We start from the raw sequence: 25,619 nt of genomic DNA, 5'->3' as shown, positions 1-25,619 counted from the left end.
ATAAACAATATTCCCTCAAAAATGCAAATAAATAAAATGTACATACATGTTGGTCACATATTATGGTAGCCCTGTTGTGCTAAATAGAGTGTAATTTCACCTGTGCCATTAATGTTCATAAGCAACTGAAAAAAGTGCAAATGTCAGGGCATGTCAGAACGTCTATACACCTTGGACCCCAGGAGGTTAACAAACTCATGAAAAACTATTGTAGTTGTTATTTTAGTGTAGATTTGACAGGCTGAGCCGTTTTCTTTTACTCGGCACAACCAAACAGACGGTTATTTCCTCTATGTCTGTTGTTTTGTATGTAGTTACTAGTTATAATACTGGAGACGCAAATTTAAAAAAAAAAAAAATGTAATAGCCGAAGATTGTTCAGCACAGAATAATAAAATCACACCTAAAAAAATAATGAATTACAGAAGGAGATACAAAGTGGATATTGACATTTAAGATTAAAGACTGTGGATAAGCTCTGGAAAAGAACATTTATTGTCCTGAGGGTGAACAGTGGCCGTCATTAAATAAATGAACAACGTTACGTGCCCAACAAATCAATGTGCTCACTGTGCTGCTGATACACCCATTCATATTCAATCATTTTTATTGATCACATCCTTTTCATCCGTTTCATCATCAATTCACCAAAATAACAAAAGTGATGTTCAGAACTTATTTAAAACTATAATAAAATCAGTTTAACCACTGAAATAAACATGGCATTTTCAAAGAAATACAAGCATACAGTAGCATATTTCATTTTATTGTTGCCTAAATAATATACATAAAGAGATAACCGGAGTAAGAGCGTGCTGAGTGACTCGGGAGTTCGTTCTCCTGAGTCGAACGCAAGTCCGAAGTTTGCAAACTTAGTACACTCTCAGAAAAAAAGGTACAAAAGCAGTCACTGGGGCTGTACCTTTTCAAAACTGTCAAAACTTTTGTCCAGTACATTTTAGGTGTTAATATGTACATTTTAGTTGCTAATATGTCCATTTTAAGTGTTAATTTGTACATTTTAGGTGCTAATATGTCCATTTCAGGAGCTAATATGTACATTTTAGGTGGTAATATGTACATGTTAGGTGCTAATATGTAGATTTTAATTGTTAATATGTACAATTTAGGTGCTAACATGTACATTTAAGTGTTAATATGTACATTTTAGGTGCTAATATGTAGATTTAGGTGCAAATAAGTACATTTTAGGTGTTAATAAGTACATTTTTGGTGCTAAAATGTACATTTTAAGAGATAATATGTTCATTTTAGGTCCTAATATTTACATTTTAGGTGGTTATATGTCAATTTCATTAGCTAATATGTACATTTTAGGTGCTGATATGTCCATTTCAGGAGCTAATATGTACAATTTAGGTGCTAATATGTCCATTTTAAGTGTTAATATGTACATTTTAGGTGCTAATATGTCCATTTCAGGAGCTAATATTTACATTTTAGGTGGTAATATGTACATGTTAGGTGCTAATATGTAGATTTTAATTGTTAATATGTACAATTTAGGTGCTAACATGTACATTTAAGTGTTAATATGTACATTTTAGGTGCTCATATGTAGATTTAGGTGCAAATAAGTACATTTTAGGTGTTAATAAGTACATTTTTGGTGCTAAAATGTACATTTTAAGAGATAATATGTTCATTTTAGGTCCTAATATTTACATTTTAGGTGGTTATATGTCAATTTCATTAGCTAATATGTACATTTTAGGTGCTGATATGTCCATTTCAGGAGCTAATATGTACATTTTAGGTGGTAATATGTACAATTTAGGTGCTAATAGGTACATTTTAAGTGTTAATATGTAAATTTTAGGTGCTAATATGTACATTTAGGTGCTAATAAGTACATTTTAGGTGTTAATAAATACATTTTTGGTGCTAATATGTACATTTTAAGAGATAATATGTTCATTTTAGGTCCTAATATTTACAGTTTAGGTGGTAATATGTCCATTTTATGAGCTAACATGTACATTTTAGGTGGTAATATGTACATTTTAGGTGTTAATATGTACATTTTAGGTGCTAATATGTACCACTAAGGTACCAATATGCAGCCTTTGGGTAACAAATGTGTACCTGTGACAGCTTTTGTACCTTTTTTTTCTGAGTGTATTGAGAACAGCGTGTGTTACACGCAGTGTTGGGTGTAATTACTAAGTAATTACTTATTGTAATTTAATTACTTTTCTCTTGAAAATGTTGAGTAAGGGATTACTCTTCATTTATCAGTAATTTAATTACAGTTACTTCTGATGTAATTGAGGTAAATACTGTGTATAGATCAATCCAATCTCACAGCGATTCGTTTGCATTTTATGAGGTGTCTAAATATTACGACCGCACTCGTACAAATTCGTATGAATTATTGTAAAATATGTATGAAAAAAGTGTGAAATGTCATGAGATCAGACATAAAACAATAGTGGGTTTAACATCAAAATGTATTGTCTGATGCTAAAAAGTATGTTTTTATAATGTAACCTTCTCCACCTTGGTCAGTTTAAGGATAATTCAGTCAATTTTATAGTATTTATTTGAAAGAATTAAAACCCTTGTATTATTCAACTGGTTGAGATTGATATGGGATTTTGAATGTAATTAGTAATTAAATACTTTTTAGAGAGAGTAATTAGTACAGTAATCTAATTACACTGTTGAAAAGGTAATTAGTAACTAGTAATTAATTACTTTTTTAGAGTAACTTACTCAACACTTACACGCCACTGCTGAAATACACACACATTTGGCGGGTTGGCAGGTGTTAATGTCAAGCCCTGTATAGTGTGTGTGTGTGTGTGTGTTCTCAATACATAAAACTCTATCATCGCATTGCCGTTTTAACTGTTTATTAAATTAGCAGGGAAGCAGAGTAACCGGATGTTCATTAATTAATTGCTAATCTAAGACTGAAATATTTTTGTACGTTTGATGTTCTTCTGCCTGTTACTCTCTGAACTCTCACGCCGCTTGTTTTTCTCAGAAGGTTTGAGTGACAGGAGGGAGGAATTGCACTTATTCTCTTCACTTTGAGGATGAATTATTTATACATACAAGCTTTGATCCCTTTTATCCTTCTTTGTGCATAAAGAACACATTTGGATTGACATTTTAATAGAAATGTTGTTAAGAACAAATCAACTTGCTCAAAGGGAGAAAGACATTTCTGTGAAATGAAATCATGTGCCCCCTGAAAATGAAAGTTTCACACAAATGATTGGTATTACACTTACTAGGTCCAAAAGCAAAAAGCTAAATTCGATGGGTTGCTCTTTACACACGGTCTCTTCCAGTTTAAGTGGGGAGGTCTTGACCAGAATAAGCTGTAAATTGAACTAAAATGTATCGATGATCATGTTTCTGTGGCCCTGGATTGCATAATGCCTCATTTGTGAGGCACTTTGGATAAAAGTGTCTGATAAACGAATAAATGTAAACATTAATCCATTTAGCATTCTGATTTGGCTTCATTCTAATATATATTTGAATAAATACTCATATCTTTATTTTGCCTGTAGTCAGTTTTATAGTAGTTGGTTTTTCAAGGATTATTTATGCTATTAATTATGCTAAAACTATTCCATAATAACCAAAGAGAAGACTTTTGCATGGTTAAATGCTATTTGTATTTCTTTGTAATACAAAGTGCTGGAGGGATGGCAGATTTTTGTAGGCTTTACCCAAGTTTGCATCACCCTGGTTCAGACAAAAACCCAACAGGATTTTGGATTGTCGCAGAAAATAAGCTCTGTGACCAACATAAATGTATGATTTGTATATCATGATAGGGCACAAATGACAAAACATTATTGAGTTTTTAAGACTAAATACAATCGCCAGAAGAAAACGCTAAACATAAGCTGAATGAACCACATCATAGTCGCACAACTACAATATCAGCACTATTACATTTTCTGCGTTCTCACACACAGTCTTGTCTGCAGCTTTTAAAGGCTGTCCCAAATCACGCCATCCCCTAATTCACTATACCCTACATTACACAACTAATCTAGTTCACTTGATGGATTGAATGGAAAGAAGGTAGCGTTTTCGGACACCGAGTGCGACGGTAGGGCTGCCGCTTTTGCATACTTTGTGCTTGCTTTTTAAAGGGATACGTCACCTCTGGAAAGATGAATGTGTATTTAAAATGGGTCATTGATGTAGAAGAAATGTGAAATTATGTTTGAATTTGACTAAATAAATTTCCAGACCAAAAAATACTTAAATCTCTCGTCTCAGGGGGATATGAGAGTGGAAAGCATAGTAATTCAAAAATACTACAGGTTTTCTACTAATACAGAGCTTAATGCTGAATCCTGAAGTATCCCTTTAATAATAATTTGTAACTTGATAAACTAGCAGCTCCAGTAGTAATTAAAGGATTTATCTTGAAACCTGTCTTGGAACCTATGTATAATTAAACAATGTAATAATTATTGCAGCTAGAGCAGCCCGATTAATCATTAAAAGATCATGATCTCGATTAAAACACCCACACGATCTCATTTCAAAATGACAACGATTCGTGTGTGTTGATAAAACCACACCGATATATTCTAATCTGTGTTGGCGCTGCCACTGAGACTTCAGTTGTCATTAATAGTTAGATATAGAACATTAAAGAATGTATTTGATGTGATGAATTGCTCTGTCATTTATCACATTTACCAATTGTTATAATTTCAATTAGTGGTTAATTATGAACAATTGGCACAATTGGGGACGGGGCTCCATTAGGGCTCCTCCCCTAACCGCACACTGTTAGACCTTACCAGGTTTTTTTACAGTAAAATATTACTGTAAAAATGCACTAAAACTGAAGTTAACTAAAAAATACAACTTATTAGTTTTAGTGCATTGTTACAACACTGTTGCCAGTAATTTACTGTAAAAATGCACTAAAACTCAAGTTAACTAAAAAAATACAACTTATTAGTTTTAGTGCATTTTTACAACACTGTTGCCAGTAATTTACTGTAAAAATGCACTAAAACTCAAGTTAACTAAAAAATACAACTTATTAGTTTTAGTGCATTTTTACAACACTGTTGCCAGTAATTTACTGTAAAAATGCACTAAAACTCAAGTTAACTAAAAAATACAACTTATTAGTTTTAGTGCATTTTTACAACACTGTTGCCAGTAATTTACTGTAAAAATGCACTAAAACTCAAGTTAACTAAAAAATACAACTTATTAGTTTTAGTGCATTTTTACAACACTGTTGCCAGTAATTTACTGTAAAAAATGCACTAAAACTCAAGTTAACTAAAAAATACAACTTATTAGTTTTAGTGCATTTTTACAACACTGTTGCCAGTAATTTACTGTAAAAATGCACTAAAACTCAAGTTAACTAAAAAATACAACTTATTAGTTTTAGTGCATTTTTACAACACTGTTGCCAGTAATTTACTGTAAAAATGCACTAAAACTCAAGTTAACTAAAAAATACAACTTATTAGTTTTAGTGCATTTTTACAACACTGTTGCCAGTAATTTACTGTAAAAAATGCACTAAAACTCAAGTTAACTAAAAAATACAACTTATTAGTTTTAGTGCATTTTTACAACACTGTTGCCAGTAATTTACTGTAAAAAATGCACTAAAACTCAAGTTAACTAAAAAATACAACTTATTAGTTTTAGTGCATTTTTACAACACTGTTGCCAGTAATTTACTGTAAAAATGCACTAAAACTCAAGTTAACTAAAAAATACAACTTATTAGTTTTGGTGCATTTTTACAACACTGTTGCCAGTAATTTACTGTAAAAATGCACTAAAACTCAAGTTAACTAAAAAATACAACTTATTAGTTTTAGTGCATTGTTACAACACTGTTGCCAGTAATTTACTGTAAAAATGCACTAAAACTCAAGTTAACTAAAAAATACAACTTATTAGTTTTAGTGCATTTTTACAACACTGTTGCCAGTAATTTACTGTAAAAATGCACTAAAACTCAAGTTAACTAAAAAATACAACTTATTAGTTTTAGTGCATTTTTACAACACTGTTGCCAGTAATTTACTGTAAAAATGCACTAAAACTCAAGTTAACTAAAAAATACAACTTATTAGTTTTAGTGCATTTTTACAACACTGTTGCCAGTAATTTACTGTAAAAATGCACTAAAACTCAAGTTAACTAAAAAATACAACTTATTAGTTTTAGTGCATTTTTACAACACTGTTGCCAGTAATTTACTGTAAAAATGCACTAAAACTCAAGTTAACTAAAAAATACAACTTATTAGTTTTAGTGCATTTGTACAACACTGTTGCCAGTAATTTACTGTAAAAAATGCACTAAAACTCAAGTTAACTAAAAAATACAACTTATTAGTTTTAGTGCATTTTTACAACACTGTTGCCAGTAATTTACTGTAAAAAATGCACTAAAACTCAAGTTAACTAAAAAATACAACTTATTAGTTTTAGTGCATTTTTACAACACTGTTGCCAGTAATTTACTGTAAAAATGCACTAAAACTCAAGTTAACTAAAAAATACAACTTATTAGTTTTAGTGCATTTTTACAACACTGTTGCCAGTAATTTACTGTAAAAAATGCACTAAAACTCAAGTTAACTAAAAAATACAACTTATTAGTTTTAGTGCATTTTTACAACACTGTTGCCAGTAATTTACTGTAAAAAATGCACTAAAACTCAAGTTAACTAAAAAATACAACTTATTAGTTTTAGTGCATTTTTACAACACTGTTGCCAGTAATTTACTGTAAAAATGCACTAAAACTCAAGTTAACTAAAAAATACAACTTATTAGTTTTGGTGCATTTTTACAACACTGTTGCCAGTAATTTACTGTAAAAATGCACTAAAACTCAAGTTAACTAAAAAATACAACTTATTAGTTTTAGTGCATTGTTACAACACTGTTGCCAGTAATTTACTGTAAAAATGCACTAAAACTCAAGTTAACTAAAAAATACAACTTATTAGTTTTAGTGCATTTTTACAACACTGTTGCCAGTAATTTACTGTAAAAATGCACTAAAACTCAAGTTAACTAAAAAATACAACTTATTAGTTTTAGTGCATTTTTACAACACTGTTGCCAGTAATTTACTGTAAAAATGCACTAAAACTCAAGTTAACTAAAAAATACAACTTATTAGTTTTAGTGCATTTTTACAACACTGTTGCCAGTAATTTACTGTAAAAATGCACTAAAACTCAAGTTAACTAAAAAATACAACTTATTAGTTTTAGTGCATTTGTACAACACTGTTGCCAGTAATTTACTGTAAAAATGCACTAAAACTCAAGTTAACTAAAAAATACAACTTATTAGTTTTAGTGCATTTTTACAACACTGTTGCCAGTAATTTACTGTAAAAAATGCACTAAAACTCAAGTTAACTAAAAAATACAACTTATTAGTTTTAGTGCATTTTTACAACACTGTTGCCAGTAATTTACTGTAAAAAATGCACTAAAACTCAAGTTAACTAAAAAATACAACTTATTAGTTTTAGTGCATTTTTACAACACTGTTGCCAGTAATTTACTGTAAAAATGCACTAAAACTCAAGTTAACTAAAAAATACAACTTATTAGTTTTAGTGCATTGTTACAACACTGTTGCCAGTAATTTACTGTAAAAATGCACTAAAACTCAAGTTAACTAAAAAATACAACTTATTAGTTTTAGTGCATTTTTACAACACTGTTGCCAGTAATTTACTGTAAAAATGCACTAAAACTCAAGTTAACTAAAAAGTACAACTTATTAGTTTTAGTGCATTTTTACAACACTGTTGCCAGTAATTTACTGTAAAAATGCACTAAAACTCAAGTTAACTAAAAAATACAACTTATTAGTTTTAGTGCATTTTTACAACCCTGTTGCCAGTAATTTACTGTAAAAATGCACTAAAACTCAAGTTAACTAAAAAATACAACTTATTAGTTTTAGTGGTGGTCTGATCAAACCATTAAACCATTTTGGCATTTAATTCCATCATTAATGCCAGAGCATTGATTTTCCCCCCGGTGGATGATATAACATCAAGTAACATGAAATGTCAAAACGTTACGTTATTTAAACGTTATACATAAAGCTTGCAGGACAACTGGGTTGGCATTGCCTTTTCAGCGTGAGGAATACACGGTGTGGCGTGTGAGCGTGTGAACTGGTTGAATTGCGTGTGTAAGACTCGAGAACCCTGATGGGTGAATGATCTGAATTAGCCTCTTTTTGAAGTGACTTCAGGTCATTGTTGAGAATGATTTTAATAACAGCTCAGTATGAATGCCCAGCAGTGGAGTTTTATTATTTTTTGTCCATTTAATTTCATGGCCCAACTCCTCTAGTTTCTTTAAGATGACCGAATAAGAATAAGCCATGAATAATTACACCGAGCTAAATGAGAGCAACCAGCATTTTCATGACCTTGCTAAAGCATGTGAATTAATATACATTTTAAATGTATATTTAAATACAATTTAAATATCCATTTTAAATAAAAAAAATAATAAAATAACCGTCCCTCGGGTAAACAGCTGGCACACATTTAGCTAAGTAAAACAGACTGAGCACAAAATGCACAACTAAGACATCCTCAAGGGCCTCAAAAAAATGCTTCCCAATTAATATTTAACATGTCGTTTTACTTCATTATGCTGAGACAACGTCCATGTTATTGTGTTTATTGTTGATATTAGCTTGTAAAACAGACATCCACCATGCACATCGTGTTCTGTCAGCACGAAAAGTCAGAGAAAGAGGATTATAAAAGAGATGTCAGGGGACATCTGCTATGCCAACAGAAGTGTAGCATCTGGAAGACATGTTAACATAATTGAGTCTACTTGCCTGACAAACCTAAGACCCAGATGCATGCTGTAGACTTTGTTAATGATTAATACTTCAATGATGGCATCAGTGCTGGGCATGCTTCTTGATAGTGTGATTGATTCATTTTTTGGTGGGTTTGATTCATCTCTAGCGGCCAGATGCTTTATTATTGACATACAATCTGCTCCACAATGCGGTTAATTCTGAGCAAAAATGTATATCGTTGAACTAACTACAGTGTTACATTTACATTAAACATGATAATTAATTATTATAGCTAAAATAATGTTTGTACATTTATGAAGTGACCTTATTTAAAGGGTTGTTATTAAAGTGATTTCACTTTTTTGATTTTAAATAGTGTATAATGTTGCTGTTGGTGCATGAACAGTATCTGCAAAGTTGCAGCGCTGAAAGCTCAGTGTAAACAGAGATATCGTCTTTTAAAAATCAGGAAGTATATTGCCTACAAAAACGACTCGATTAGGACTACAGCTGGGTTTTATGGTACGTCACTAACCCACACATTTGCATCAACCCTCCCTCCGGAATGTGCAGAAAAGGGCATAGCCATATTTAAGCGGCTCGTCGAGTGTGTGGTCTTCTGTGTTCGAGCTTACCACGGATGCTATACTTCGTCAACAATGGATACAATTTATGTTTGATTATGTTCCTGAAAGTGACGATCGTAATTTAGCTCTCTGTGCTGCGCATTTACGGAAGAAAGCTTCCAGAATCTCCACGAATTCAACCCCGGATTCAACAAGAAACTGTTACTAAAACATGAAGCAGTTCCAACTTTAAAACCAGAGGCAGCAGTTGTTGGGCCACATCATTTTAATTCATCATTTTAAATGTATTTTCATGTATAATTCCAGACATACCCTTGTGTTTTATTTTTTTCAAATGCCAACGCTGGCTTAATAGCCACTAGGCTACTAGTTATGCTATTTTGTGTCTACGACAAACGCGTACAAACTTTATGGACCTGAATTTCGTATAAGTACTAATGTTTTAAATGTATTTTTCATGTATATATGCTTTATTTTCGATTTGATCAAGAACGTAAACTAATGCCAACACTGTTTGTGTTTAACATTAGTAGCCAGTCAGTTGCTATTGTGTAAAACAAACGTGTATAAAATTAAAAAAATGAAGCAAATTATCATTCAGAAACGTTTAGTAAGAGCCGTGTGTGGTGAGGATCTGTTTGACTCTCTTCATCGCCGCTTTCTCAACCCGGTCTCATCCCAAGTCGTCATATAACTGAAGTTTTGGGACGTCTTTTGACCATACGTCAATATTCGCCTTTTTAGGGCCCCCTTAAACGTCGGTAGATGAGGTTATGGGATCCTAACTCTACCCCATACCTAAACCTAACCCTAAACCTAACCCGTCACCTAACTGACGTTAAAGGTAAAGCGTCAGTTGTATGACGGCCTGGGATCGCCATCTACTGGCGTTTAAGGGGGCCCTAAAAAGGCGGATATTGACGTATGGTCAAAATACGTCCCAAAACGTCAGTTACATGACTTTTTGGGATGATACTGTGTTAGCTTTCTCGGTCTGATTCTGGGTCAAACCGATACTGCAGTTCGACACCATAATTTACATCTGGACCGGAGCTCATGACATGGACGTTTCGCCCGTAAAGGTAATGGGCGTTAACCTTCCGGACAACGTGAGCGACAGTTTAGCCAATCACAACACACCGGCCCAAACTAACCAATCTGAGCCCACTACGTGTTTCTGAGGGAGTGGTTTCATAGACTCAGGAAGTCAACCTCTCGTTGGAGGACAGAGGAGAGTGCGCCTGACAATAAAGGGGAAGTTTACGCAAAAATAAGACTTTTAAAAAAAGAAAAACCACAAATACATGTTATATTCCACCCCATAAAAATAATCATTAATCATGCAAAGAAAAAAAAGCAGTCAACGCCCCCTTTAAATATTGTAGCTTTTAAAATCCATGTGAAAATATCTCAAATACAGGGCTCCAGACTAACTTTTCCACAGGTTGAACTGGTGCTACCAACTTTCTCAGTTCCCCTGTGTGTAATATTATCTTTCTTTGTGGTTTTTGAATAAACTGCTGCTGCACCTCTCCTCGTCCCTGCTAAACACAACTCTGAGACTGTACGAGCTCACTGCTGTTCGGAAACTGCTGGCGCTGCGGTTTTCGCTCCATGACAAATGATTCAGACTACAAAAATACATTATAACAGCATACTGTAAGTAATGAATAATTGACAACAGGCTGTTGAATCATTAGAATATAATGCACACGCTCGGTGTGCATCATTTTCTAATAATTCAATGGAAGAGTCAATTATTACACTTATACTACAGTTACCAGACCTCAAGATATTGCCCAGATTTTGTTTTTCAAGACATTTATGAGGTTCTTACATATCTCCCATTGCTTATTCATTTCATTTTGGAGTTAGTAACCTCAGCTTCAGACATTGATTGCCGACTAATGCAGTTATAGAGAGAGAGAGAGATTAAGCATGAATAACCTCAGCCTGTCTCTCTCAACAGTGTTCGGCAGCAGCGTCTCTACTAATAGCGAAACCAAGTTTATCTGCTTCAAGAACAGCGCCGTTATTATCTCGTCAGTGAAAACTGTCATGTAGCTTTTAAGTTGTTAAACTGTTTTAAAATCGTCGCCGACAACACGTTTCTGTGCGAGTGTGTCACTCTTAGAAGAAATGGTTCTATTTAGAACCAGAAATGGTTCCATCCCCCGCTTCATATGCAGTATGGAACTCCAAATGGTTCTATATAGAACCTTTTTTTTTTTTTGGTAAAAGGTTCTATTGGCCAAGTATGGAACCCCAGGGTTCTATATAGAACCCAGAGGAACATTATGCATTAGGGCCTTGAAAGATGGGATTCTAAGATGGGAAAGATGGGATTCTTGAAAGATTCTATATAGAACCATTTTTTTGGTAAAAGGTTCTATTGGCCAAGTATGGAACCCCAGGGTTCTATATAGAACCCAGAGGAACATTATGCATTAGGGCCTTGAAAGATGGGATTCTAAGATGGGATTCTTGAAAGATTCTATATAGAATCATTTTTTTGGTAAAAGGTTCTATTGGCCAAGTATGGAACCCCAGGGTTCTATATAGAACCCAGAGGAACCCTTTTTTTAAGAGTGTATCACCTTTGAGGGGTTCTAAATACGTAGCACTGATAGAACCTTTTAAGGTTCTATATAGAACCATTTCTTCTAAGAGTGTACTATGTGTGTGTGTTTGAGCAGGAGAAAGAGAGTATGTTTAAAAAACGGTGGAGTATCCCTTTAAGAATAATACAGTGACGAAATATAGTGTAAACTTGTCAATAAGCCACAACAGTTTTTCACACCAGAATACTGTTTTGCACAGGTGAAGTCCATGTATTTTCATTAATTCATGTTGCGTTTCACACACCGGTGGTCGGCCCTGTTATCTCTAATATTCAGTTCTGCTCATGAATATCTTGTTTTCTTGATAGCGAGTGTTTCCAATAAAACTCCTGGATATCTTCCAAATGTTTGATGCCATGAACCTCACAAACCTTGGCTCTTCCTCAGAAGCTTGTACACATGATTATCTTTGCTGGTGGATTGATATAAACCTGTGCCCTATGAAATGAATTGGCTGATCGGAGATTTAAACTGATTTGACGATTAATCAGAGGATTTTTTGTCATTTTTCAGCACTCGATAGGCTATAGAAAAGGACAACTGACCAAATGCATTTCTTTTGAATTACATAATGAGTATTGCAGACTTTTTCATTATGCATTAGGGCCTTGAAAGAGGATGTCTTTCATAATTCATTGTTTTAATTCAGGCAACATTACAGATTTCTTCAGTGAATCAGTTTGTGTCTGAGAACAGCTGTGCTCAATATAATCTCGTCTTCACTTTGAAGCAAGACATTAAGATTTCACGCAGAAAAGTTTGAACATTTGTCTCGTTTGTTGCATCCATTTGCAAGGGCTTTGGCATCAACTTTTTCACAGATGTTTCTTTTAAAATTCCTTTGCCGAAATAAAATTAGACGCAAATGAGTCAGTTGTTGATTTGCTGTGAGCGTTTAAAGATATAAAATGAATATGGATAGATATCAACATATCGTTTGATGAGAAATAGTTGAGAAACATCTGAAACTCTAGAGAAGGCGTATGTGAGATTATTTGAGATCTTTTCTTACACTCTATAAAATGCTGGGTTGTTTTAACCCAAAATTGGGTAAAATATGGATGGACAAACCCAAATGTTGGGTTAAAAATGTAATTTAAAATTATAACCCAACTTCAATTTTTACTTTTTTTTTATTACATTTTTAAACCAACATTTGGGTTTGTTCATATTTGACCCAAATTTGACCCAAATCTCTTAATGGTGTCTTGGAGAAGCAACTAACATAGTTGACACACAGAGTAGATTTGGGAGTTTTCTTTACATAAGGGTCTTTTACAAAGAGTAACCTTTCAGCCTTTAAGGTTTATTTTACAAATTAATTTATATCTGTATTTCAATTGGGATGAGCGTCACATGTCTGACAAGTTTCATCAAAACATTTCAATAAAAAATATGAAATTATATTTTGCATTAAAATAAATTAAGCTATATTTATATTGTGATTAAGTACATTTAAAGTTCTCATTTCTTTGATATATAAAATCTAACTGAAATGTGAATTAGCATGTTACACATTTTAGTATTTGCTTTACTGAAATTAATTAACAATTATTAAAAATGACAGTATGCTTACTAGGCCCATCACAATCATGTTTGCAATAATTGCATTAAATAACAGTTTGATTCTGTTTTGTTCATGTCACTTGTGTCACAGTGTAACAATGTTATTTTTTACATGGAATCACATATAATATATAATAATACAATTTATGAAATAATAGGCCCACATGATTTACTTTAATGCTGTGAAATTATATTATATTTCACAGCATTAAAGTAAATCATATAATATTACAATATAAAACCTAATATAATATGCAGTCTGATTAAACCCACAAACCTTTGTTTTGAATGAACTCTTTTCACTGTCTATCTATGCACTGTGATTGAAATTCATTGAAACTTCACCATTATTGTGGTTCTCTCAAATAATTGCGATTAGATCGAATAACCGTGATCGATCAACGCGACAGGCCTAATGCTAACGAATGTCACGGTTTTGCATTTAATCATGTGGAAAACCGTGATTAACTGAGATTAATATTTCTCCAACGAAACAAAGCAGATACTGAAAAAGTACAGCGCTTTCAGTGTTTTCTTATTCAAGTGACGTATCATACAGATACAGCATCACTAATGCATCATTCTGAGGACTATTACATTGATTTAAATCTGCCCCCGTTCTGAGCTGACAAGCATAGAAATGAGATCTATGTCTGCTATCTGTGTACTCTGCCAAATGCTAATAAGATTGTGTTGGACATGACAGAGAGCTTAACTCATCTCCTGATGGTCTGCATTAAAAACACACTCCAATTACCTGGTTTTAGTTCAACTGTTTTTTGTTGTAGTTTTTTTTTTTTTTTTTTTTTCAGAATGACATTTTAATCTGGAATGAGATTTGGCTAGCTGCGTGTTGTCAAGTTTTCATTATTTGTGCGTAATTTTTGTGAAATGTCAGCCCAGTGTGTTGATTAGCACTCCTGCGACCTTGGCTATCAGAAAAACGCCAGTGGCTCGGTGTGTGAATATTAAACAGGTCAGTCTAAATGGATTTCCAAACACAGTTCCACAATCTCCCAGCTTGAATTATTAATGATGGACGTTTATTGACCTGCATAAATCCATCAAACTCATGATTAGAAATTACATCATGGCTCGACAGACTATACATATTTGTTTTAAAAAGAAACATTATCTGAGACTGAGAGCGAGGCGTGTACAAAGTCTGAAGCTTGTCTATTAAAATCCATCAGGCCTATATTTGCAGTTTCACAGTGTCAACACAAGGGGGCAGCACTAGATTCACCAAAATCAATTAATAACTGATGTTTGGTGCAAAAGGTCTGATACAAACCTCAAATGTCTAGGGCCCTTTAGGGCCCTTTCACACCTACCTTGTTTGGTCCAGACTTTCTGACTTTTCAGTTTGGTCCGAATCAAAATTACCAACGCATTCTCATCCTAGGGCGTCATATAGTGACGCTTTTGACAATGCATATACATCCAACGCACATGGCACCCTTTAGCGTCAATATAACACGCTTCGGTTATGGGTAGGTTTAGGTCAGGGGTAGGGTTAGGGTTACACCACTAGGAGGCGCCTTCTGGCCCAAATCTGTGTCTCATATTGACGCTAAAGAGTGCCATGTGCGTTGGATATGCATTGGCAAAAGCGTCAGTATATGACGCCTTGGGATGAGAACGGGATGTGTCGTTCTCAATGATACGTGGTAAAAATTCGTAAAATTCTTTAGAAACCAAACAAAAACTTTCTGAAAGTATAAAATGTATCAAAACGTGAACTTTGGTGTGGACCTTGGTGCGGACTTTCAGGTGTAAAAACATCCTTAAACTAGTTTAAAGTCGGATGACACCAGCGCTGACATTCTCAATAACACGGATGTGGAAAACAGGAAGATCATTGCGCCACAACGATACAGAAAACGTTTCACTTCACAAATTACCAATGTTTACCATGGATTTACTCTAGTAACACTAACTGTAAACATGGTTTGGGATATTGAAGAGAGAAGAAGCATAAGAGAAAGGAAAACCACAAATGTGATCTCCTTAATAGAAAAAAGACCCCAGTAATCAGCCCATTCTCACCCCCAAGGCGTCACTTAACTGACGCCTTGGGAAGCATTTGGACATGCTTCAATATCTGACGCTTTAGGCGCCCTTTAGCGTCAGTAAGATGACGCCCTAGGATCGCGCCTTGGGGTGAGAATGCGTTGCAGTAATCTACTTTCAACAATTTTTTAAAAAGTATAACATTTATGGCCAATACACCAAAGTTTACAATCAAAAATGAACTCAATTTCTCAGCAAATTCTTCCAATATCAAATGATCTGAGCTCTATTCTTATTGCATGTAGCTATTGACTCAGCTGCATCTATTTTCTTTCATCCTTCTAAGGAATTAAACATCAGAGACAATGTCGCTCCTGAAAAGAAACATTACTGAGAACCCAGTTATGTCTGCTAAAAGATGAAAGAGCAGTTTTGAGCAATGAAATATTCATCTGCGATTAGATAAGTATCAAAGATCAAAGACATGTCATGTACACATAAAACAAATTAAATTCATGTAGTATTAACTAAAAGACCAACTTATAGTTTGAGGTTTAGAATTGATACAGGTTTTATATCTATGGAGGAAAAAAAGGTTTGAGTGAATTCTCTGTATTTGATATCAAATCAATGCTGGAATATTGTCACGGATTGGATTGTAGAGTTTCGTGAGCATTCCCTTGTATTAATAAAAAGGGCAAATAATTAAGTGGTCATGTAACTCCTGTGTATTTCCTCAATGTTGTTATCACATGTCTTTAAATGATGCTGACACTATGGCCGGACCGGATTTGCTGTTGGCTCCCCTCGCAGTAATCCGTGATTTATTATCCACTTTGTGCTGACAGCTCTTCTTCTTCCCTCTCTCTTTCTAGGTTGTGTCAGAAGAGCAGGCGAGGATGAAACTGAAGCCCAGTAAAAGAGATTCCCCCTGGGGGAGCCATAGACAGATGAGGAGCCCCTGGAGCCACTGACCCCGTGTCTGAATGATCTATGGATAAAGACCACCAGCCCTCAAGAGTCAATCTTCTACTGCTGAGCATTTCTACATTGGCAGACACAAACAAATGTTGCTCTGTAATTCCTGAATATCTACAGTCTGAACATTCGGTTCCTAGGCTCCATTTTCTCAAAGTTACCTTGCCGTTACTAGAAAAACAACCTACCACAACTGTACTTAGTCTGAATATCTCTGACTCGGTAATTGCCGAGTGTCTACAGTCTGAACATTCGGTTCCTGGGCTCCATTTTCTCAAAGTTACCTTGCCGTTATTAGAAAAACGACTTACCACAACTGTACTTAGTGTGAATAACTCTGACTCGGTAATTGCCGAGTGTCTACAGTCTGAACATTCGGTTCCTAGGCTCCATTTTCTCAAAGTTACCTTCATGTCACAAGAAATACGACCAACTCACAATCCAGCAAATGCATCCAAAGCTTCCGGGAAAGCCCATGTATCCTCACATCACCTTCCAATCGCATGACCGTGAAAGAGGAAAGTTATGGCGTCTCATTGAGAATGCTGAGGTCGGGCAGGCAACGAGGTCTAACGGGATCGATACAACCCTGCTGATTAATGGGCAGATTTCTCTTCAGTTTAGTGTGTCAGAGAAAGAATCATCTGCCAAGAAGACCAAGATTGTGAAACCAGGTCTCTTCGGTCTTTAAGAGTCGCATTTCCATTGCAAAGTAACCCTGCTCTGGACCTTCTTTGAAGCTTTGTATTATTTAATACTGCGCCTTCTGATTTGCAATCAATACGACCCTTGCAAAGCAGTGTGAATCAAACCGTCAGCCTGGAGCAATTGGCTTTTTGTAGAATAAGTTATTTTCACTTTGTTCCTGGGTCAAGTTTACGTAATAATGGAAATGCAATTTCAAAGTTCACCAAACTGGGATGAAAAAGCAGCAAAGCTTGAATCACTGTCTCAGTTGCATTTCAATTGCCAAGTAAGTATTTTTTTGTAACTCTGCATCATTTAACACTGCTTCTTCAGATCCACAATCAAAACGACCCTTTCAAAACTGTGGGTCAAGCTTCACTTTGTTCCTGGGTCAAGATTACGAAAGATCGGAATCGCAAATGCCTTGACGCTCCAACAAGCCCGGCAAAGCTTGACCTGCAACATCGTGAATCCTTCGAACCCAAGTGCAACTAAGCGGACGACATTGCTGTGAGTGAGTGCATGTGGTGGTGGCCCTCAGCATGGTGTTGCCACCACCAGACAAGCGGCATGTGTGTCTTACCACCTTTGTGATCATGACCAGCATGGCCTTCATGGACGCCTACCTGGTGGAGCAGAACCAGGGTCCACGGAAGATCGGTGTCTGCATTATTGTCCTGGTCGGGGACGTCTGCTTTCTTATCGTCCTCCGCTATGTGGCGGTTTGGGTCGGAGCAGAAGTGCGGACGGCTCGGCGAGGATACGCCATGATCCTGTGGTTCCTCTATATCTTTGTGTTGGAGATCAAACTTTACTTCATCTTCCAGAACTGTAAGGCTGACCGTAAGAGTCTGGAGACTGTCGCCCGGAAGGCTTTAACTTTATTGCTGTCTATTTGTGTGCCAGGCCTGTACCTGGTTCTGGTGGCTCTGGATAGCATGGAATACTTCCGTACCTTCAGGAGAAAGGAGGACATGAGGGGTCGGCTCTTCTGGGTGGCTTTGGACTTGCTGGACCTGCTGGATATGCAGGCAAACCTTTGGGAGCCACAGCGGACGGGTTTGCCTATTTGGGCTGAAGGTTTGATGTTCTTCTACTGCTACATTTTGCTTCTGATTCTTCCCTGCGTGTCTTTGAGCGAGGTCAGCGTGCAGGGCGACCACGTGTCTCCGCAGAAGATGATGCTCTATCCTCTTCTCAGTCTGGTCACCATCAACATCGTCACCATCCTCATACGTGGCGTCAACATGGTGCTCTTCCAGGACAGCCGGGTCTCCACCATCTTCGTCGGGAAGAACGTGGTGGCCATCGCGACCAAGGCGTGCACCTTTCTCGAATACCGGAAACAGTCACGGGAATTCCCGAATCGAGAGAACGCAACCGGAATTCCCATGGAAGTCCAGCAGAACTCGGTGGGACATGGACAAGCTCTTCCGAATGCAACGAGCCTCCCACATGAACCCACTCCAGCACGGGATATTATGGATACATGACCAAGGAACCAAAATTAAGTCTTTGGTTTGATGCAAGAGCCAACAAAAAGCATCAAAATCAACAGATAAGATGAACCGGTGAACTGTTTTGAAGTACTTTGATACAACATTTCAGCATCATAAGGTGCTTCGTCCTCTTCTTGACGGAGGTAAATCAGCCAATTTTGAGCGGTGTTGTTCAAAGGAAAACATTCAGTGTCTTATAATTTGTTCAACTCCATCTTCTCCACAGTTAGCAATGAAGAACTGCTGTTTTCATTGGAGTGCCTGCGGTGCAAAATCCTTTTCCCATGAGACCAAACTCTTGTTCCCACGTCCACTTTTCTGTCAGACTGAAATTTCCCTTTCTTGCAAGTACAGAATGGTGGAACTAAAGTGTAATGAGTTTATTATTGAAGGAACTAGACAGATGAGGTTGATATTATGACCAAATGTTGAGGAGTAGTCCTACATGCCTGCAGTATGTGTTTGCGCTCGTGTTTTATGATGTGTTGATGACGTTACAGAAATTAGATTAAATAAGAAAGTAAGAAATTTGTATCCGATGAGTATATAGAATTTCTTAGGAAATAAGCGAATGCACTTCCAATTGATTGGTATATGGATTATTATTGTTGTTATCATTATATATGTATATACCACTTGTGTACTTGTTTTTTTTTTTACATTTTTGTTTGAGGACTTAGCCGTTTAATAAAAAAAAATTATAATAAAAAAAGTTTTTGCTATTGCTTGAAGGGTTTTTATTAGGGATGTCAAACGATTAATCACGATTAAACGCATCCAAAATAAAAGTTTGTGTTTACATAATATATGTGGGTGCACTGTGTTTAATTATTTTATATATATATAAATACACACACATGCTTGTATATATTTAAGAAATATTTTCATGTATATACTGTATAAAAGATTTATAATTTATATGATATATAAATATTTTATATACAAATAATATTTTTTCTTAAATATACATGCATGTGTGTGTATTTATATATATATATATATATACATACAAAATACTTATACACAGTGCACCAACATATATTATGTAAACACAAACTTTTATTTTGGATGCGATTAATCGCGATTAATCGTTTGACAGCCATAATATATATACAAAATAATTATAAACAGTGCAACATATATTATGTAAACACAAACTTTTATTTTGGATGAGATTAATCGCGATTAATCGTTTGACAGCCATAATATACATATATATATACAAAATAATTATACACAGTGCAACAACATATATTATGTAAACACAAACTTTTATTTTCGATGTGATTAATCACGATTAATCGCTTGACAGCTCTAGTTTTTATGCTAACAAAATGCAAAAAGTGATTTCTTAGTATTTTTGTCTTGTTTCCAGTACAAATATCTAAATATTCTTAAATCATAGATACATGAAGAAGCAAAAAGACTTGTTTTTCAGAAAAACAACAATTAATATGTTAAATAAAGTGTTTTTTGCTTAAAACGAGAAAATATCAGCCAAAAAAATCATATTTTTTTCCTGATATGACCCCACTGACATATTTTTTTCTACCTTTAAGCATTTTTGATAGCTTTTTTTTTCATAAAACAATTTATCTTAAATCATTTTGCTTGTCAAGCAAATATATCTTGATTTAAGAATGCTTAGATATTTGTACTGGAAAACAAGACACAAATACCGAGGAAGAAAATCATGTTTTGCAGTGCACACGAACAGACAGTCACAGCATTTCTATTTCAGCCCTTGTTTAAATCAGTTCCTCTAATGTTTGAGTAAACACACCGTGTCTTCGGAAGCGGATGGGAGGGTAAATGGCATCTGGGAAAATGAAATAAATTACACATGGCCCCATCAGCGGGGACTCACCTTACTAGAGTCACACAGCGTGAAACTGATTCCTAAAACACTAAGGCCTTTTTCTCAGTATGCAGTGCGAATGCGAAAACCATTTACTATCCACGTCTGATTTATTCAGCATATGTAGCAAGCAACCTGATGTATTCAATTTCAACAACGTTAATTTATTGCCACCTGCATATGGTGGGCGTTCTCGTGTGGCATTGACTCACTCCTCTGCGTATTGTGCTTTTTGAGAGTTTCTCTCATTTAGCATCCACCCACCATATGACAGCTTGAATATCCCTTTACCATACAATGTCTCATATGGCGACATATTCACTTCAAATTAACAGTATTTAGAATAAAACATGTTGTATTGCATTATGTCGTGTTTTATGGTATATTCATGCACCAACAGAAGAAACATGCTATTAAAACTGCATTGTTCATTAATAGTCAAAAAGCATTTACATGCACGGGTAAAAATTAAATATAGTTTCAAAGCAGGTCAGGATGTGCAACACAGAACACTTCATAAATAGTATAAATGATATCCGTCCCACACGTATGCATGCTTGCTGCATCTGTTAAGTTATATGCCGTGGTTCAGATAGTAGTGAAAAATTAGAAAATATGAATGTCTCCTTATGGCATTTCTGTACAGCAGTGGAATTGCAATCATGCATTATCTAATTGCAATTTTGTATAGATGTGTTCATCAATTATTGAAGTTGATAAGTATCTATCCATTATAGTATGATACAAGAATGAGTTCCAACACTAAAAATAATTTAGTGTAGGATTTACTTTGAAACTATTTTCACTCATAAATTGCAAGATGCATTAAAGCTGCAAGCAGCGATGGGCGGGCCCTCGCACCTGTAGCACGTCGGGGTCTGAGGCGGCCGCATTTCATTTTCTGCAGCTCAGCCAGTGCGGCTGTGCATTTGCCACACTGCTTCGTTAAAGGCCACTTCCTGTTGCCAGCAGGTGGCGCTATGACTGTGGGTGAATGTCGGCATGTAGATTTGATCAGGGCGGGACTCTTGTCAAATGTGTTAAATTTCGTGCAGATCTGGGCATTTACAGCCAAGTTACTACAACTTCCTGTTTCATGGCGAATCATCGACGCCACGGACACGCCCATCGACGAAAACGCGCAGATAGCACAACTTTTCATCGTCAATGCCTTTAGAAGGCACAGCAGAAATTTGAAGGCGATCCGACAAAAGCCCTAGGAGGAGTTAGTTAAAGTACGTAATGAGTAAATCATCCAAAAATGGCGGTAAAATTAGAAATGGCTGACTTCATGTTGAGTTTAGGGCATCGCTCCAAGAGACTTTTCTGTGCGTCTGGACATGGTAGATGTACCACAGAAATTTCGTACATGTCGGTCAAACATGCGACGGGGGCTGCTTCGTTAAATGTCACTTCCTCTTGCCACTAGGTGGCGCTATGAATGTGGGTGAATGTCGGCATGTAGATTTGTTCAGGGCGGGACTCTTGTCAAATGTGTAAAATTTCGTGTAGATCTGGGCATTTACAGCCAAGTTACTACAACTTCCTGTTTCATGGCGAATCATCGACGCCACGGACACGCCCATCGACGAAAACGCGCAGATAGCACAACTTTACATCGTCAATGCCTTTAGAAGGTACAGCAGAAATTTGAAGTTGATCCGACTAAATCCCTAGGAGGAGTTCGTTAAAGTACGGAGTGTGTAAATCGTCCCAAATCGGTCGCCGAATTCAAAATGGCGGACTTCCTGTCGAGTTTAGGGTATGGGTTCTTGAGGCTTTTTTGTGCGTCTGGTCATGGTAGATGTACCACAGAAATTTCGTACATGTCGGTCAAACAAGCGGCGGGGGCTGCTTCGTTAAAGGTCACTTCCTGTTGCCAGCAGGTGGCGCTATGACTGTGGGTGAATGTCGGCATGTAGATTTGTTCAGGGCGTGACTCTTATCAAATGTGTAAAATTTCGTGCAGATCTGGGCATTTACAGCCAAGTTACTACAACTTCCTGTTTCATGGCGAATCTTCGACGCCACGGACACGCCCATCGACGAAAACGCGCAGATAGCACAACTTTACATCGTCAATGCCTTTAGAAGGCACAGCAGAAATTTTAAGTCGATCCGACTAAATCCCTAGGAGGAGTTTGTTAAAGTACGGAGTCTGTAAATCGTCCAAAAATGGGCGCCAAATTCAAAATGGCGGACCTCCTGTCGAGTTTAGGGTATGGGTTCTTGAGGCTTTTTTGTGCGTCTTGATATGATACACGTCCCCACCAAATTTCGTGCATGTAGGTTGAACGTGGACGAGGGGCTAATTTTTTCCAATTTTCTAGGTGGCGCTAGCGTGCCATTTTGCCCCGCCCATCCGCGAAACCCACAAAATACGAAATTTTTCACCAGTCCTGACATGCGTGCAAAATTTGGTGAGTTTTTGAGCATGTTGCGGCCCCGAAAATGGCACTTACTTTGCAGAAAAAATAAAAAAATAAAAAAATAAAAAAAAATAATCCTAACAGTTTCAATAGGGTCCTCGCACTGTTAGTGCTCGGGCCCTAAATATATGTTGAAAGAAGTAGGATTAAATTAAAGGATAAAGAAAATGTTGTTTGTTTGTTATTGCCTGACAGAAAATCTAATAGGAAAAATAAAACCCAAGGTCGGAACACAATAAGTGCAATTAAAATCTGACAACATGATGAATATGCTGTAATATTATATTTCAAAAGCCTCGTTTGACTCCCAAACATGAAAATATACTGTGTATCTGTGAGATGTGGATGCAATACCCACAGCTACATATATCTTACTGTGCAAAAATATTTTTTTATGTTGTTTTCTTTAATAAATATTAAAGATCCAGCCTTAACCTTCAGCATCTTCAGATCTATAATTCAGTAGTGTGGGTGTTTACCAATAAGCACATACTGTAAATGCAAAAAGTGATATAATTAGAATTCTATATCTGAGCATGCAAATATTAAGGATCTGCTATAGCTAGTAAAAAGTTAAATGAAGTGAAACTGATTTTTGTGCACAATATTGAGAGATGCACGTGTTATCATTCACATTGGATGAAGAGAAAAGAAATGAAGGAACATTATCTTTCATTCGAAACACATCAATAAACCACGTTCAGATGCCAGCACCCCCGCAGGCACGCTTAGATTTGCTTTAACAACATTAAAGATTCAGTCTCACTCTAAAACCAGTCAAAGGGTCCCTAAGCCTTCAAATGTGTGTTTAGTGCTCAGAAATGGCAAAACTTGATCGAGGCGAGGCCATATATAATGCATTATTTTTAAAACTAGCTACTATGTATCAGCGTTATATTCAAACTTAGGCCTATTCGTGGTAACTTAGCCCTTTAAAAGAGTCTAAAGGATGTAACCATTAACGCATGATGTCAATCATGTGTTTTAATAGATTCAACTATTTATTCAATTTGAAAATATACATTTTATTGGTTACCACTGGCAAAGAAAACCAGAAAATATCAGGGAATTTATTTATTTATTAAATTTGTTCATTGAATCATGAATATATGCATAAAATCATAAAAGCCCCTGTTGGATTAATAAAGTAAAGTTGTAACTAAAGGAAGCAAGGATATTTCTAGTCAATAAATTTGTTCTTGTAATGAGAGATATAATTGATTGCAAACTATATCGTACGATTTTTTCAGAAGAATTTTCACGTATAAATCGCTTTTTACATTGCTGATGTGTGAACAGCTTGTAACGAAACTAATAAAAGGTGATGTTCCCCAACTTAGGTTGTCGATGAGAGCCTCTTGTGTGAGGAACGCGGGACGTTTTTGCCGGGAAAATCAAAAGAATATACGCGAATGTTTCCTTCCTTTCAGTGACAGAGAAACATTTATTTCTTCATGTGAAGAACATTTTAATAATCTAAAGAACGATTATTCACAATAAAGAACCATTTGTGCATTGAAAAGTTTCCATAAATGGAACCATCGATACCAATAAAGAGTGTAATTCAATCTACAGCCATATCTACATCAGTCTATCATCAAACTATCATAACAGTGTATTTGTAATTAGCCTACCTCATCAGTCGACATGTTGTTGAATGAAACATCCACATGATCAGATGGTGTTTTCACCGCTGTCGTTGTTGTGTGTTTATCTTGTTATTGAGGGAGGAACGTGCACAACACATCCAGACGAATCCAGCGAAACTACCGGAAGTAAGCGGGCGCCATAACTGATCTGTTGCTGGGTAGCGTTGCGCGCCTATGCACGGCGGTATTTCCGGTGAAACTTCCGCCGATCGTAGAGTCCATGCAATACCGAGAATTTATATTGAATTTTATACTCCATGGTTATACTAAAGAAACGTTAGTCACAAAAACAGATAAAACAGACACCCCTCGTTGTGTTTATGCTTCTTTTTAAAATTATATTAAATAAATATAACTATATATAAAATTACATCTAAACGTATGTACGTTTCATTTCAAAGACTGGAGGACAGTAAATTTTGAAGACTCTGCCATAATCCCGTTTTTCTCGGTTTTCCTCCGCTTAAATCTCCACAACCGGAAATGGACGAGCATCCTTGCGTCAAATGCGAAATTTATGCGTGCATAGCCCATTGTTTTAGTTGCAACTTGCGTCCACTGGAATACACAGCCCGCGATTTACGACTGTCACTAACATTAACTTTTATAATGTCGAGTGGGAAAACATTTTCCGTTATAAAATGGCGGCAGTAAAATTTAAATTTGGAAGAGAAAACATGGTGAGTTAAATAAAATACCCGGGATCGACTGCCCCTGTCTGGTGCCATAAAGTTCTGCAGGTATTAAAGGTTTAAAATAAAAAATTAAATTAAATATAATGCAGTTTTTGCTATAATAACTCTTATTTAATGACATTAGTAAAAAAAAATATAATAAATATTTTTGTTATATTATATTATATTAACAATTTTAAAAAAGAGGGAAAAGATAG

General features: G+C 35.7%; 1 protein-coding gene and 1 long non-coding RNA gene across 3 annotated transcripts in view; one reads left to right on the top strand and one right to left on the bottom strand.

The window, feature by feature from the left end:
• Positions 1-19,492, top strand: part of tmem121ab (transmembrane protein 121Ab) — a 64,097-nt gene extending 44,605 nt beyond the window's left edge. The window contains exons 2-3 of one of the 2 annotated variants that reach the window (XR_016146096.1): positions 16,503-18,934; positions 19,018-19,492. Coding sequence is in view for 1 of the 2 variants with exons in the window: in XM_089118917.1 (XP_088975043.1) it covers positions 17,835-18,785 (951 nt within the window). In the remaining variant the exon portion in view is untranslated. Of the gene's footprint in view, positions 1-16,502 lie in introns of both variants that reach the window. The other variant, XM_089118917.1, reaches the window with a different exon arrangement.
• LOC148976884 (uncharacterized) overlaps positions 1-24,838 on the bottom strand; it is a 102,788-nt gene extending 77,950 nt beyond the window's left edge. Inside the window, exon 1 of the long non-coding RNA XR_016145934.1 lies at positions 24,713-24,838. This is a non-coding gene — a long non-coding RNA (uncharacterized LOC148976884). The remainder of the gene's footprint in view (positions 1-24,712) is intronic.
• Positions 24,839-25,619: the final 781 nt, after the last annotated feature.

The sequence above is a fragment of the Pimephales promelas genome, chromosome 13, assembly GCF_988280905.1.
Source record: "Pimephales promelas chromosome 13, fPimPro1.hap1.1, whole genome shotgun sequence".
NCBI lineage: Eukaryota > Metazoa > Chordata > Actinopteri > Cypriniformes > Leuciscidae > Pimephales > Pimephales promelas.
Note: the sequence above shows the minus strand (reverse complement) of the source record. Positions and strands in the feature narration are given on the sequence as shown.